Here is a 16691-nt window from a genome sequence, read left to right as displayed (position 1 = left end):
GTAGAGGATGCATACATGCATGTCTTATTAACATCTTCTTTACACAACCTTAGGCCTGATTACGTTTAGGTTACTTAGACATACATTTAGTTCTACTCAGTTTGAGAGGGGTTAAGCCCCACATTTCCCTTTCTTATAAAATCAAATCAAATTTATTTGTATAGCCCAATATCACAAATTATACATTTGTCTCAGTGTGCTTTACAGACTGTACAGGTTACGACACCCTCTGTCCTTAGACCCTCTGTCCTTAGACCCTCTGTCCTTAGCCCCTCGCATCACACAAGGAAAAAACTTCCCTAAAAGAAACCCCAAAATTAAGGGGGAAAAATGGAAGAAACCTCAGGAGAGCAACTGAGGAGGGATCCCTCTCCATGGACGGACAGACGTGCAATAGATGTCGTGTGTACAGGATAAACAACATAGTACAAATACAACATTTGACAGAAATTATGTTGTGTTGAAAAAGAGAAAGTTTGGATGATCCAGGAAAATGTCAATAAGGCTTCCCGGTGTCCAGCAGGACCAGGGCAGCAGGCGCAGCCACGATTCATGATCCTGACGTAAACTTTATCAGTGGCAACCTGCCACATGAGAGACAGACACTCCGGGGATGATGTCCTGGTAAAAAGGACTGGTAAATGCCAGTTTTCGTTTAATCATTTGTTTTTGGATTGCTTATAACTATTTATATTTGGTTCGGACATAAATTCAGACAGCTCTTATTAAAAAACATTTACATACTCAATTATAGTTGATTTTAAGTCAATCTATTATAACCACTACATATAAAACAGATCTAGCTAAATGTCACACTTAAGTGATATACATACAGTACCTACAATATTACAATACTTGATCACAGGTATGCCGAATTAAAGAATGATAAATTAACGTTTTTGTACCTAAAAATAAGCATGATGCTATAACATCTTAACTGCCATTTTACTGAAGGAAGTTTCTGATTACTTCCAACCTTGGAATAGTGAACATAACAGACACACCAGAATCTGGCTAATTGCTAATATAGATTAAGCTAGCTCTATCCTAACGTTAGCACAGCAATCCTTTTCCCAACATTAGGCTACACTGCGTCCCTATCATTGCTATTTAATAAAACATTATCGATTGTCTTGTTCTGTCGTTTACACCATTACTAATTGATAATCTTAACACACAAATCGTCCGTGTTGTGTCAAAGCTCTAACAATGTTAGGAGGCTAACGTGAGCTAATACAGCGCTAACGTTACTCCAGCTGAGGATGCAGCTTTCTTGTTTACATCGTTAACATGGGAAGAAAGCTAACCGGTTAGCAAATATCAACCACGAACTATTAATAATTATAGGCAACTTAGTTATAACCTATAATGAAATGCTTATATGTTAAGTGTTACATGCAAGAGCCCACCTTGTCAAATGCCCGACATTGCTTTATACTTTTTATTTTCCTTCTTCTTCTACTTCTTCTTCTTCTACTACTATCTTCTACTTCTTCTTCTTCTACTACTTCTTCTTCTTCGTCTTCTTTAATAGCAGGTGGCAACTAGCGTTTTAGGTGCCTTACCGCCACCTATTATGCGGGAGTGTGGATCAGAGTTCTAAACGAATTCTCTCTATTAACTCAGTAACTTATATTAAAAAAAAGGCTTAAAAGGCTTTATATTTTCCTTCCTCAATGTTAAATGAATGCAATACTCCCTCCTTAATTCTTAATTCTTTAAGTTTAAGTTAATTCCCCTGTGTGTTTCATACTTCTGGCAGGGACAGATAACATGTTCAATCGTTTCCATTCGACAAACTTGTGTTTGTGTAATTGTTGGTATAAGTGAATGTGAATCCAACAAATCCTTATCATTTAAAATGTGATTTGATCTCTTACATGACAGGGTGCGCATATAGGGTCACTCCTGCATATTGAGGACACAACTGTTCAATCATTTCACTAATTAAAAGGGGAAAAGAAAGAGCTGCTCATTTTACAATGTACATCGCAAATTACAATTGTGAACAGGAAAAAATGTCTTGGGGGTTAAATCAGATTTGCAATTTTTAAACACAAACTATTAATTTGAGTCCCATCTTAATTTACTTTAAAGGGCAACAATGAACCTTTAAGATAAGATTACTGTGACACGGTGTGACATTTAGATATGATATATATAGTAGGTTTTAGTTAAAATAACAACAGTTGTTTGATTTGTATAGCACTGTTACAGGATATAAACAGACACAGAAAGGAAAGCAGAGAACAGAAAAAAATTAATACATGGAAACATCAATTATTAAGATACAACAATTATCAAGAAACAGTCACCGGTCAGCAGGCAGGCTGCTCCGTGCATCAGCTGCATTAATGCTACATTTAGATTTAGTGAAAGCTATTGGGAAATTAAGAGGTGCCTTGTGACCTGAGAGGTCTGCTGGGATTGAAAATTGAGAGCACGTCTTATTACACGGCGGTTGCCACTGAGAGCCTGAGTCCTGAGTCAGTCCTTACTCTGTGGAGCTTTGAGTGCTGAACTAAAAGACGGACAGCTGCTTTCTGGATTAGCTGCACCCAGTGAGCGGTTTTAGCAAAAGGATCATGAAGATGGAATTGCAGTAACCCAGCTGACTCATAACTAAGGCATATAATACATATTTTTAAATATTTCTTGGATGGAAAAGGGTGATCATATTCTACTAATGTAATTGTGAAAGCTCAGCTGGTATAAAATCCTCCACTGTGGACCCCGGTCCGCTTTCTCCATCCAGTCTGTTGCTCTACACAGTGGCGGGTCTGCTGCACAGGCCTTTTCTGTTGTTTGCTTTTCATACAGTTCGTTTTGTCTGCTCTGTGCAGCGACAGTCTTGCCGGGTTAGTGACCTTGAGCAGGGGGACCGGTCAGTTCGCCCAGCCCTGGGCTCAGCTAGATTTCTGGAAACGGGTCTGCTGGGTCTGGAACGGTCTTTCCCTGACTGTATTTGATGAGGAGGCTCCTCTCCTCTCCAGAGAGTATCTGGCTCCAGAGCTGGAGGATCCTCTAAGCCACCTGGCTAGAGGTTAGACCCAGCAGAGAGCCCACGGCATGGGCATCGCTCAGTGCCGGCCCCACTGCATCCACCAGCTGTTGTAAGCACAGGGTCCTGGACCTGCACAGTGCCACTATCAGGCTTGTAATCCACACACAGCAAAGACACAGGATGCCAGTTACCGATCTCCTGCAGGTTGCCCTTCTTAGGCAGAAGTGTTATCACTGCTCTGCGGCAAGACAATCGCCATGGAACCAGAGGCCAGGCTTTCATTACAAACATCTAAAAGATCATTTGCAAAAATGTCCAGAAGGTTTTTTAAAAAGTGAGGCCGTCGATGCCGGGAGCTCGTCGTCCCTGCATGGCCTGTAAAGCAATCTGCACCCGCACAGTCAACGGCCCCTCAAGCTGTGACTTGGTCTCCTCGGAAACCTGCCAGGCTTCCTGTAACAGCTGTCACTCAAGGGGGCGTGTGGGTATGATGTTGAATCCAATCAAAAGAGGGCCCTTGGATTCAGGAAAATTCAGGTCATTTGGCACAAATCTTTAGGGTTGTTTATTTAGCACGTCTTGAATTTTACTTAAGTCGTTGAAAAATGTAGTACACCTGTTCATCGTTTATCTTTTTGACATATGCTGTATAAAAAAATAAAATTAAAAAACACCACAAACTGAAGTAAAAACTGTATGAATGCACGAGCAACTTTATTAAAACATCGAACCACTCGAAGAGGGAAAAGCAACACTGAAATTGTGTGTGTGTGTATATATATATATATGTGTCTATATATATATGTATATATATATGTGTCTATATATATATATATATATATATATATATAGACACACACACACTCTCACAAGTACACAGAGCATGACGTCTGTATCTGAAGTCTGTAAGCGAGGCGTTTGTTAGAAGAAGTCTGCTGCCAAGGGGCGGCGTTTAGCCATGCCCTTTGGAGTGTTCAAGCTGGACTTCCTGTTGGCCTTGGGGGTCTTTCTGGCAGAGAGTGATGTGGGCGGAGACTTTAAGACCCCAAACTTAGGTTTCTGCGTTGGGTCAAAGGGCACTCGTGATGACCCGTCTGGACTCACCAGCAGGCTGCGGTCAGTCTTCCTAAACTCTGCTCCATGACACGGAAAAACAAAAAAGGTACAAGCAACATTGTTACTACGACAACAGTGGCGATATTTACTCAATGTGTTACATTATTATCTAGCTTACAGATGCACAACAAACAGCTGAAATACTACTAAGCTGACGTTTAAAGTTTATTCTTATTATATATTAAATTTAGTAGCTGTTCTGGAGTTTTGTGGAAAACAAAGAAATTTGAACATCTAGAAAAGAGTAATTTATTTTACCCAAGCAATTAGGACTACAAGTACATGTTGCCTTTCTTTAAAAGGTTTCTAAACCCAAAGATGTTCTATTAAATATGCTGGAGGACTATAAAAACTGAAGCTGCAAAACAATATCGAATCAATCACTCATCTAAACTTGTTGGCAATTCATTTGCTGTCGATCAACTTCTCAATTAATCAACTAATTGTGTCAACCATTGTTTGTACTAATGACACAGTTACTGGTCTTTGCATGTAAGGGCACCAAGAAGCTCCAGGTTTAATATGTATAAAAACAATTGCTGTCTGCCACTGATTAAACTAAAACTGATTAGGCATGCAAACTTAAAAAAAAACAAAAAACATAAAATTAAGGCTGATTTTTGAAAATGCGTTTGGTCTGAGCACATTACTGTTACATTGAATACAGCTTTAATATTCATTATAAATATCAAATTGCATCCAGTTTCTTACCAGCCGTCTTATTATTCTTGAGACCGAAGGTCACCTTCTTGGAGTCTGATTGGGGAGTTTGACTCTTCTGTGGATTACAAACATAGGAAATAAGTCAGACACGGTTACATGCAGTACAACATTACTACACCTCAAAACCTTTTTCTTGTATTCTGAGTGAACAAACTCTTTGATTCTTAGTTATGACTGCGGATCACTTTTACCTTCTTGCTGGACAGCGGCGTTCTGCAAAAGAGTGCTGTCGGGACGGCAGCATTGCTCTGGAAGGTTATCAGGTCAGACGCTGACCCTAAGGAAGTCTTCGCCTTCTTTTGTGACTTTTTAGTGCGCAGAGATATGGATGGCTTTGTCAAATCCTGAAATGGAAAACCAGTTTAGAAGTCAATAATGTCTCCGTGTTTTCAGATGGTCTCCTCATTAAATACTCACACTTCCTGCTTTTGACTTCTTGGCGACAGTTTCTTCTTCTGCAAAGCCGTTGATGGACGTAGCCTCCTGTGCAGCCGCCTCCAGCTCATCGGCCTCGTACTCAAACACCACAGGGATCTTCCTCTTCTTCTTCTTCTTGGATGGTTTCTCAGAAGAAGAGACCACTTCAGTTTCATCCAATGGGAGCTCATCGAAGCAGCAATCCATCTGCAACTGCGTTTCATCTTTCTTGTCCACCTGGGCTGCTGCCGACTTCTTTTTCTTCTTCTTTGCTGGTGTCGTCATGGTGATCTTAAACTCGGCATCCACAGCCTGAGGCGTTTCCGTCGATGTCTCCTCTTCTACTGTTGTCTTCAATTCTTTTTGAGTCTTTTTCCTCTTCTTCTTCAGTGGTGTTATAGTGCTCTCATCTGCAGCAGGTGAAACGTCCTCCTGCTTGCCTTTCTTCTTCTTTTTAAGTGGCACTGCGGTGGCATCTTGTGATGCTTCCTCATCAATTGATGGGACTTCAGCATCAGTTTGTTTCCCCTTTGTCTCCAACTGTGCCTCAGTCTCAACCTTTGGTGCTTCAGCCTTGAGGTTCTTTTTCTTACTCCTCTTTTTGAACGGGGTTGTAGAATCATCTGGCTTGTCCAGTTCAGTGGTTGGGCCATCTTCTTTTGAATCCTCACAACATTTTGATGGGAAATCTGCTTCTGTGCTCACAGCATTACCCTCATCCTCCTTGAGATGTTTCTTAGCCATCAGGCCCTTCTTTTCCTTCTTTGCAGGAGGTGCATCAGTCTCAGGTGGTGTCGTTTCATTTCTTTCAGCAGACTCCTCACTACTTACTGGTATGATCTCAGCTTCTGCATTGACCTGCGATACAGCAACAATCTCATCGGAATGAAACACTGCCTTCAGAGACTTCCTCTTTTTCCTCTTCTTCTTCTTCTTCTTCTCCCCCGAGACTGTAGCAGCAGTTTCAGAGGACCTCTCTGACTCTGCTCCAACAGTCTGCTGATCCTCTGCCACCTGTGTCACATCAGCTTTGAGCTCAGAAGTCTCCTCCTTTTTCTTCTTGTTTGAAAACTTTTCAGATTGGTCCTCGTCAGTTGTGCAGGGAGTTGGTCGGCTCGTTTCTTCTGTGACTGTGACTGCAGGCTGTTTCTGTACTTCAGAGAGGAGCAGCGTTTCGGACTGATCCTCTGGAGTAGCTGCCTCCGTCACTTTCACAGATGAGAGGGAGTCAATCTCTTCACTTGTCCTTTGAGCTTGAGCCACAGTCTGTTCTTTTTCAGACCCGTCTGCGTTTTCCTCAACACCTGCACTTCCACCCTGCCCTGCTTTCCTTTTCTTCTTCCTCTTCCTCTTCTTCTTCGTTTTGTTTTCATTATGTGCAGTTACATCAGCTGGGTCATTGTCATCTTTCCCTGGCTCTTTGTTTGGCTTTTTGAGTGTGGATGCCTCCCTTCCTAAAGTAGCAGAGACAGATCAGTTCAATTAATTGTCATCATTAAATGGCGAGCACTGCAAGGAGACAACATGTAGTTCATTTCTCCATTTCTGATGTTTATTTTTTAAAACAGACGTAGGACAAGATGTAGGACATTAAAAAGTTACAGCTCTATGTTCAGGAGGTCACTTTTATCCGAGGGGGAGGTATTGTGGTCAGAAGTCTCAAATATTGACGTTATCTGCTCCACTAAATCTATTCTTTTTATTAAAAAGAATAGATTTAGGTCTTTAGGGTCTTGAATAGCATTTATTCACCAACAAACTGCACACAGCTATAGATTAATGCTACTCGCTGTCATTTTCAACCTCACAATCCAGTCTCGCCAACATTACGCAGCCAGCACCACTCGCTACACGATGTAAACGATCTCCTGCTCGGTTTTTCGTGATGGTCTGCATTATTCGTGTGTCCCCCTTCACAGGAGTGATATGCGCCTCCGAATTTTACTCCTAGCTGCTTCAGTAAAGGAATAGCCTCAGCCTTAGTATTACATAGAAGTACATGGGACGAGCAAGTTCAGCTTTATGAAAGGTGAGGAGAAAGATATTACACAGGGTTTGCCGTTGTTCTTCATTCAGCTTGTTTCGCCATCTACCAAGTGGGTGGCTGGATAGTTCTTCTTTGCTAGCTTGTTTATTAGCGATAGCGTATGCCACATTAACATGCTCTTTGCTCTTTCCATGCTTTTCAAACAAAGGGTGGTTGAAATTCGTCGAGCCCGTATAAAACGCACCCGTTTTGTCTGCTGTGGATGGGAGCGGCATATTTTGCACCACATTTCAGGGAACTCATCATCGGCATCCAGCCACGGCACGTCTTGGAGCCACTTTTAAGAAAAGATTTTCTCCCGCTCCGGTTGCTCTGCTCTTGCTTAGTTTGCTGTTTTTTTGCATGTGGCGAAACGCCAAAGTAGCTGCTTAATGTATTTTGGACTTCATTGAGTGTTGACAAGAAACACTTGTAGACAAAATATGTGTTGTTTTGATGACCTATCAGGTATGCAATGGCGCATAGTGACACAAGTGACGTTTCACAATCCAGAACAGTCAGAAATCACCATTATCATTTTATATATTATTATATTTAATCACCTGCTGCCATTAGTTTCTGTGAGCACAATGATGCTGTGTTTCTCCTGGTTAGAGGTCTAAACCTCTCGTCCTTATGAATGTAACTGAACTCGGGTTAATATAACACAGCAGGTAGTTTGTCTATCAGTGTTTTCAGGGAAGCTCGCCAGCTACAATGTCCCCTCACCAAACTGCTACCCTGGACCCAACATGTTCATCTCATGAGCATAAGTACAAGGTCAAGTGGAAATGTAGAGGAAACTGTTATATTTTGTCCCCACACCACATATCCTAAGGACTTATTTTTTATTAACTGATTGAACTAATTAATTTAAAGAAATGTACTTTTTCTACCAACTACTCGAAGGTATTACAGTATTACAGTCTGTACACTCCATCTGAGCCTTTTATCTAACCGTGTTAGTTATTGCTCTATTGAGTTTTACCTTCTTTAACAGCAGATTAAAGAATGTTGCATAATCTGGAGGTAAATGTGGAAACATGAGATACCTTTACTTTTCTTGGCTGCTGGAACACCCTCATCCTCCACGTGACCTCGTCCTCTCTTCATCCGCTTCCTGCTACCAAACATGTCATCATCCTCATCTGTGGAGACCTCCTCTGGATACTCGTCCTGAGGAAAGATGCCTGAGGAAATCCAGGAATACAGAGTGAGACAGCACCAGAGATGAAGAACAAAGTGTTTTCATTAATAACAAAAACCAAGTGTGAAGAAACATAATCAGCTTTTACCTTCATTCAGGTCACGCAGTCTGCCGTCCAACAAAACAAGGTGAGAGAAGGAGGGGAAATAAATGATTATTCATGGTGCAGGATAAATACCAAGAGAAGGCAGGATTAAACCCACAACTCAACAAAGTACAACCAATATCTTTCTTTGGGTGCAAAGGTTCATCATCGAAGGCTTGCAGCAGAGCAGCCACACACACACCCGTGCTCTTTAACACCGAACGTGTTGTCGGTGACACGTTGCACAAGCGAAACTTGTAATTACGTCAGGGTTTGCGCTATCGAAAAAGTTCCAATGTTTTTTGTTAGCTGAGACTCTGCGCTTTACAGCAAATATCATTACGGTAACTTCACTTAAGGCTCTCCCGGAAGCCCGCCAAACAGCGCCTTTGTTTTGAGCGAATACACACAGCGCTGGAGACACACAGACAACACAGCGGAGAAATAGAGCCGGAAAACAGCAGATTTAATCTTCATACGAGTGACCCAGAGAAAAAAGGCACCAAGGATTATGGCCACCTCCACCGGTGAAAATGATATGCATGAACTGCAAGGCCATCTACCACCCAAGACAGCACCTTGCAGTGGACAAGAGGATGGTTGGTACCAAGGCCAGGCTCAGCATCAAGCAGTACATGAAGGCCAAGCCAACAAAGTGGGGGCTGAAGTTTTTTGTGCCTGCTGTCATGAACGGCTACACCATCAACTTCAAGCTCTGAACTCAAGAGGAGCAATGCCTGGAGGTGTGAGGACTGTGAGGTGGACCCGTGTCTGAACAGTCACTTGCAGTACCACCAAGACCTCTGCATGTGAAGGGACACTCAGAGGAGAGAATTACCCTGTGTGGGGAAAAACGCCTGGACATATTTTACATTTTATGGCCTGTTTTTGCAGATTTAAGAGTAAAAGACTCAAAACTTTTACTGGAAATAGTTGTATACATTTCAAACTTCAAATGTAACATGTTAAATATCTTATTCATGTACATTTGCAGTGTTTTTTGTTCACTAAACCACTAAACTCAAATTCCGCTTTTGTGTTTCTCTTCATTTTAAACTCTCAATAAATTGTAAATAACTGCTAGATATTGAAAATTCCAGGTATTCTTGAAAAATGGGCAAAAGCACTTACTCACAGGACATTTTCTGACCTTTTTATAGTAGCAGAAAAGTCCAGACGGAAATATTGAGGCTTTTTAGACTGATTGGCTGATGAGCAGAAGCGCTATAGAAGCTACAAAAGGGCAGAAAGCACTTCAGTCAGGCGCTGTGATCAATCCTTTTTAAATCAGCTTTGATCACTTGGATTCCTACACTATATGGGCAAAAGTATTGGGCCACTCCTCTTAATCATTGAATTCAGGTGTTTCATTCAGTCCCATTGCCATAGGTGTACAATATCAAGCACCTAGCCATGCAGTGTGCCTTCACAAACATGTGAAAGAATGGCTCGTTCTAAAGAGCTCACTGAATTCCAACGTGGTTCTGAAATAGGATGCACCGTTGCAACAAGTCAGTTGGTGAAAGTTCATCTCTCCTAGATATTCCACGATCAACTGTAAGTGGCATAATTGCAAAGTGGAAACGTTTAGGAACCACAGCAACTCAGACCACGTAAAGTTACAGAGCTGGTCGCCGAGTGCTGAGGCGCAGAGTGCGTAAAAGTCGCCAAAGCTCTGCTGACTCAATAACTGCAGAGTTCCAAACCAGCTCTGGCATTAAAATCAGCACCAACACTGTGCGCCGGGAGCTTCATGACATGGGTTTCAATGGCCGAGCAGCTGCATGCAAGCCTTACGTCACCAAGCACACCACTCATAGTGGTGTAAAGCACGGCGCCACTGGACTCTGGAGCAGTGGAAACGTGTTCTGTGCAGTGCCGAATCATCTCTATCTCTGATGGACGAGTCTGGCGAACTGGCATGAGAACGTTACCTGCCTGACTGTAAAGTTTGGTGATAATGCTATGGGGTTGTTTCTCTGGGGTTGGCCTCGGCCCCTTAGTTCCAGTGAAGGGGAATCTTAATGCTTCCTCTTACCAAGTCATTTTGGACAATTCTATGCTTCCAACTTTGTGGAAACAGTTTGGGGAATAACCTTCTCTGTTCCAGCAGGACTGTGCCCCAGTGAACAAAGCAAGGTCCATAAAGGCTCGGTGTGATGAGTTTGGTGTGGAAGAACTGGAGTGGCCTGCACAGAGCTCTGCCCTCAAGCCCATTGAACACCTTTGGGATGAACTAGAACAGAGATTGGGGGCAGACCCTCTCGTCCAACATCAGTGTCTGACCTCACTAATGCTCTTCTGGATGTACGTGCAAACATTCCCACAGATAAAATGTTGGAGAAAGCCTTCCCAGAAGAGTGGAAGCTGTTATAGCTGCAAAGGAGGGCAAACTTCATATTAATGCCTATGAATGGGATGTTGTAAAAGCTCCTGTAGGTGTTATGTGTAGGTGGCCCAATACTTTTGTCCATATAGTGTACAGTGTTTCCCCTAGGTTTACTGCTTTGGGGGGGTGCTCGCCGTGCGACGTGGGGGGTGCATTTTCAGGGTCCTGGTACTGTGAATGCTGGCTCATGTCATGGTTTACTGGGACACTTGAATAGAACACAGCCATGTTAATAACTTCATGTTATTAGTAACACTATGACAAGACAGCATGACTAATGGCAAAAATGCCTATCAGCAGAAACAGTGTTATTATTACTATGTTATTGTACACAATAGAAAAGCTGCAATTATAAGGCCCAAGTTGTCATGAACTAAAACCATCCTTTAATTAAACAAAAGTGAAACGGTAAACTTTGATCACAAAAGACACATTTGACATTGAATTAGTTTTTCCTCACATGAGCAGAAATACTGCGTATGCTACTAAGTTTTGCGATACTATCGGTTTTATGGGCTTTTCAAAGTAGCTGCCTGCACGCACACACGCACACACACACACACACACACACACACACACACACACACACACACACACACACCTACTCACACTCTGATGATTTTGTAGAGTCTCTGTCTGTTCTGGCTGGGTGTGCTGCTCCGACTGGCCAACTCAAACAGCTTGTCTGCCAGGGCTGCATAGGCAAACTGCAAATACACAAACACCTCATTAGAAACCAAACAAATGCATCACCATTATAAATGTCCCCCCCATCTAAATGAAACTGAAAAGCAAAAATGTAACATTTGTAAAAACAGAAAGAATCTTTGATCTGATGAAAGTAAAAAACAGAAATCAGTCCCTATGAATGAATGAATGACGTAGTAATCAACCTTTACTCAGCTGCTACACTCTCAAGTTCCTTCATGCGTTTGCACGTTTTACAAATGGAACACTTGTAATAAATATAAATAAAATAAAATGGGAAAGGTTCCTTTCTCCAACAACTTTAAAGTCCTAAGTTTAGCAGGTAAAGTATAGCAGGGAGTTTGACATAAACTATGTAGTTTATAATATGTATATTATAGAACGTTAGAGTATAAAGCAAGTGGCACGCATCAAAATAAAATGTTTGACCATAACAGATTAAATTAAAGAATTAAACCTGTAAGACTGGTCCGACGTCTTCATCACATGACTCCTCTGTGTCGGAGTCTTCCAAGTGAAGAAGTTCATCAGCATCGTCGTCATCTTCATCGTCGTCCTCTTCATCGTCGTCCTCGTCATCGTCGTCCTTTTCTTCATTTCCTGAAAAATAGAAACCAGCACAATATGTACCCCTCATTAAAAAAACTCAAGTCTCTCTCTCCTCTTGCCCCCCTCACCCTCCTCCCACTTCTCTTGCCCCCCTGAATGTGATAATCTGTTGTCTCTGGAGATGTACCGTTAATCTGCTTCCATGTCCCTTTCTCGCCCACCGGTTTGATCATTTTCTCTTTCAGTTCGTCGTCACGCTCGTCCTCTTCAGAAGCCTGTCCCGAGTCTGAGTCTGAGGCCTCAGCTGCTTTCACCTCCTTCATCAAATCTTCGATAGCAAAGGGGGCCTGGTCAATAATAGTGCTGAGGATGCTGTTGCAGATGGCACTGAAAAGAGAGCGACTGTGGAGAGAGACATGAAGAGAAGCAACAGATGAGGGAAAGTAGTGCTCTGCAGACAAGCTGCTTCAGTCAGCGCAGACTTTTCAAATCCAACATAAAGGATATAAAAGACTTATCTTACATACACTAATGTTTAAATGTTTGGAACTCCTGCCACTAAGCTTGATTGGGTCCAGTCAGGACTCCTCTAGATCTTTGAAGCACTTTCATGCTTTTAGGTTGCAGAAAGTCATCTTTACAAATGCACGTTATTCTGTATGAAGGGTTTGTCTGTCATGTAGCACTGTGGGGACATCGACTGAATGGAAGTTTGAATCATTTCATTCTTCATGTAACTTTGTATATCTGCTCAAATGTTTCATTGGCAGTATAATACGTCTACGGCTTCTTCTACTGTGGCCAATTAGAAACAGCACAGCAACTTTCAAATACAAATTGACAAAACCATTTTAGTGGCGTTTTGGAAAACATTAAACATGATGACACAAAAGCTCCACCAGCACCGAACACAGAAAACAACAAAGACTACAAACTCAGACATTTAATGTGGATACAGGTCCCAAATAACCTGTTCTGCATAAGAGTGGTATTTCTGATTCTTAAATCCATGGTAACTTTTGCAATTATTATAATTAAAAAAAAATAACATTTGCAATTTATATAGTGTCTATTTCAACACATGAAGCGGAGAAAGCTGAGCTGACGTGGACTTACTCCTTGGTTTTGGCTGCTGTTTTGCAGAATGGCTCGATGAATATCAAGTTCTGATCAGCAGTGAGCTGTGGAAAAAAGAGCACATAAGGCTAATTGTAGCGTCAATGTATTTCCTCTTAAAGTGTTGCAACTAGTCTAAGTTCCAGTGTTTCCCCACCAGTGTCAACGGAGCCCAGAGTTCCTCCCTAGATTCCGTGCTGACAGAAAAGACTAATAGCTTAGAGACGAGGGGTGAAAGAGGCCCCCTCCCAAACATAAGTGCAGATTTAATCAAACAGGATAAAACCTTGGGACAGTGGATGGCTTTCAGTCAGGTTATGCTAATGCTTCCTAAGCTCCAACTCTTTGTTGTCCTTCTCACCTCTCATCAGGATAAAGAGAATGATGACACATGAAGACTGAGGTGTTATCAACCTTTTAAAACAGGTTCCTCATCAGAGAGATCTAAAACTCCTGAATGGTATTTGAGTGGACACGGGAAAAGATCACAAACGTCAGCTCAGAAACAGTACGGCTACAACTTTCATTGGCTTGTCATTTTAAATGCCAAAGCAGCTGATCACTCAATACAGCATTTATATTTTCATAGTGATAACCTGTAATCTTATTGATCGACATCTCATTCAGCTGGAAGTGCTCTTTACAATTGTTGACACTGCGATCAAATGAAGAGTTCACACGTAATAATAAAACCTTGCAGGTGCAGCAGTACCAGAGTGTACACCGAGTCTCACTTTAGATTCAGATTTTATCAGACTCAAATATGTGTATTTGTTGCGATCTGGCAACTCGGCTAAACCTCTCCTCCTTTATGACTGTAGATCTCATAAACACAAAGTTAAACCGTTATTCATCCCAAATGCCAAGAATGTGTTGGAAGCAGTGGCGGTGCTGTACCTCTGCTGATCCCACAGCTGCCAGTTCAGTCATGTAAATGTCTAGGATGTGGAACTGCAGCCCGATGGGCGCTGCGCTGCTGCTCTGCAGGAGCTGTGCTGTTAGCAGCTCCAGAAACCTGCCAACCACACTAAGGAGACAAGCCAACAGTTATTCACCTCATAATGACATGACATGTCCAAAAAGGTTCAGTACACAGTTTTAATACATTACCAGCTATCCCAGTTTTTCCTCTTAAGCATCTCAAAGGTTTGTCGGAACATGAAGCGAACCAGCTGTGAAAGAGAGACAATAGAGAAATCACACAGTCTACTTTTAGGTTTTTCATTTAGGTCAGACTGCCCATTCACCACAGGCAGGGCGTTTCCTTTCAGGTGGAAGATGTTAATGGCAAGAGTAACAGAACATGTCAGACTCCATCGTACTGTAGCCGAGCCGTTTACTCATCTCCCTGATCAGGTGTTGTTACCCGCTGGATATGAACAAGATTGGTTTTCATTTTGTTATTCTGAGTTTCCCAAGATGAGTCTCAGCTGGCTACCAATTGTGATCATGCCTTAGCAGGACTTGAGATTAACACTGACCGTATATAAGGAGTAATTGATTTGACAGGCAGGGTTGGTGAGATATATATAAATACTGGATACTTTTTTTTTGATAGTCATTACACATTTCTGCACACTACTACCACTTTTAAAACTGTACATCTTTTCCAACTCATTGAACAGTCTCCTCACACTCACCTGGAAGAACTTGTCCATCCGCAGCCTGTCGATACCAGTCCACTCTCTTTTGAAGGTCTGCAGGAAGCTCTCCAGGTACAACAACTCTGCAGGGTACAGCACAACATCATCGGGGAAATAAAGCTTTTTCTCATGAATCAATCAATTAAATGACACGAGACTGTGACACCAGACATGGCCACTTACGTCCATCGATATTGTGGAAGCTGTGGATCAGGGTGGAGATTTGGTTGGACAGCTCCTCCTAAAGAAGAACATTAAAGACTGCATGAACAGAAACATCTAAAATCACATTTAACGATTTATGACCGATACGCATTCAAATTTCTGATTTGGACTTGGAGAAGGTTTTCATTCCCGTTCAAGATACGGTCCGGGACCCTTGTGGAAGTTTGAGGCCAATAGCAAAACGATATTTTGCCCAGTAACGAGTAATGGGCGAACGCTACTGAAATATGGTGAACATTAGCTGTACAATAGTAATACTAATATGAAATGTAATAAATATTAACAATGATGTTAAAATACATAAACCCACAGTCGTCTTAAACCAATGAGGTACATTAATATTATGTGTCAGCAAATATTATTTATTAAATGCAGACAATGCATTAATTAATGATTTTACTGAAACATATTGCACAACAACATGTGGATCTAATGCTGCACTTCAGATGTAACGACAGCACGAGACACCAGATGTCACTGTTCCAACATCTTTTGGCACAAATAAAAAGAAAGCCCCAAAGCGAACAGCTTCATGTGCCCATCACTACCTCCAACAATCGTTACGCTGATATCTCTTCTCAATAAAACATTTAACATAATCACTTTCAGCACAAAAGAGGCAAACATTTTTATAATCTACCAATCATTCCAAGGATTTCATCAAGCAAAAGAGGGATAATAATTAAATAAATTAAGGAGAATATTGACTGCTTCCAGCCTCAAGTGTGAAGAGTTTTGTACTGTTGGTGAGAAAAGAAAAGACATCACCATGGGATTTCTAACAGCTATTCTTACGACAGTATTACATATACTAAATGACTCATTCATAATTAAAATTACTAGTTACAGAAAGAATGCCCTAGATTGCTAAAAATTCTTATTTAAAAAGAGCTGTGAAAAATGTGTATGCATTATATTACAGTGAAACAATAATCTTTACTATAGATCGTGTGCATGTGACGTCACGCTTATTTCCCAACCCAGAGGTCAGCCATGTTGGTTGGAATACACAACCAAGACTGCGGCCGTTCACGTGTGAGTTGCTGCAACGCTTCGTAATTTTCTTTGTATTTAAACGTCTAAGATTGAAAGAAAATGCCAATCGTGTGCGCAGTGTATAATTGTGGTAATAACGCTACTCGTGACCCAGAGAAACGGTTCTTTAGATTTCCTACAATCATCAAAAACAACGATCCACAAAAGAGGGATGAATTGCTGTCTACCGAACGCCGTCAGCTGGTTTAGCAACATAACTCGTGAGGATTTAACAGAAGAAGAAGCTCAGTTCACCGTGTGTGTGGCGTCCACTTTATATCTGGTAAGAGCTCATGCTAAAGCTATGTTTTCAATGTTTACGTTAAACATTTGTGCTTATGATATACCCGAACACTGTAAGACTTACTTCTCCATATCGCTGACTGCTAAATAAGGCACTTTCTTTACATGTGATGTCATTTGCTCTTTTCTTCTGTGCATGTTTTTG

The 16691-nt window shown here is 41.6% G+C and overlaps 1 protein-coding gene across 1 annotated transcript in view; it reads right to left on the bottom strand.

Annotated features, from left to right (window-relative positions):
- rrp1 (ribosomal RNA processing 1) overlaps positions 1–16691 on the bottom strand; it is a 21334-nt gene that overhangs the window by 1110 nt on the left and 3533 nt on the right. Inside the window, exons 3-16 of the mRNA XM_029459571.1 lie at positions 15167–15224; positions 14981–15066; positions 14451–14512; positions 14238–14367; positions 13341–13405; positions 12412–12626; positions 12133–12275; positions 11577–11674; positions 8582–8601; positions 8339–8476; positions 5261–6714; positions 5035–5187; positions 4832–4898; positions 3831–4137 (exon numbers count right to left, since the gene is read on the bottom strand). Coding sequence (XP_029315431.1) covers positions 3926–4137; positions 4832–4898; positions 5035–5187; positions 5261–6714; positions 8339–8476; positions 8582–8601; positions 11577–11674; positions 12133–12275; positions 12412–12626; positions 13341–13405; positions 14238–14367; positions 14451–14512; positions 14981–15066; positions 15167–15224 — 2901 coding nt within the window. The 3' untranslated portion in view covers positions 3831–3925. The remainder of the gene's footprint in view (positions 1–3830; positions 4138–4831; positions 4899–5034; positions 5188–5260; positions 6715–8338; positions 8477–8581; positions 8602–11576; positions 11675–12132; positions 12276–12411; positions 12627–13340; positions 13406–14237; positions 14368–14450; positions 14513–14980; positions 15067–15166; positions 15225–16691) is intronic.

Source organism: Cottoperca gobio, chromosome 21, assembly GCF_900634415.1.
Source record: "Cottoperca gobio chromosome 21, fCotGob3.1, whole genome shotgun sequence".
NCBI classification, from domain to species: domain Eukaryota; kingdom Metazoa; phylum Chordata; class Actinopteri; order Perciformes; family Bovichtidae; genus Cottoperca; species Cottoperca gobio.
This window is presented reverse-complemented; position numbering and strand designations above follow the sequence as displayed.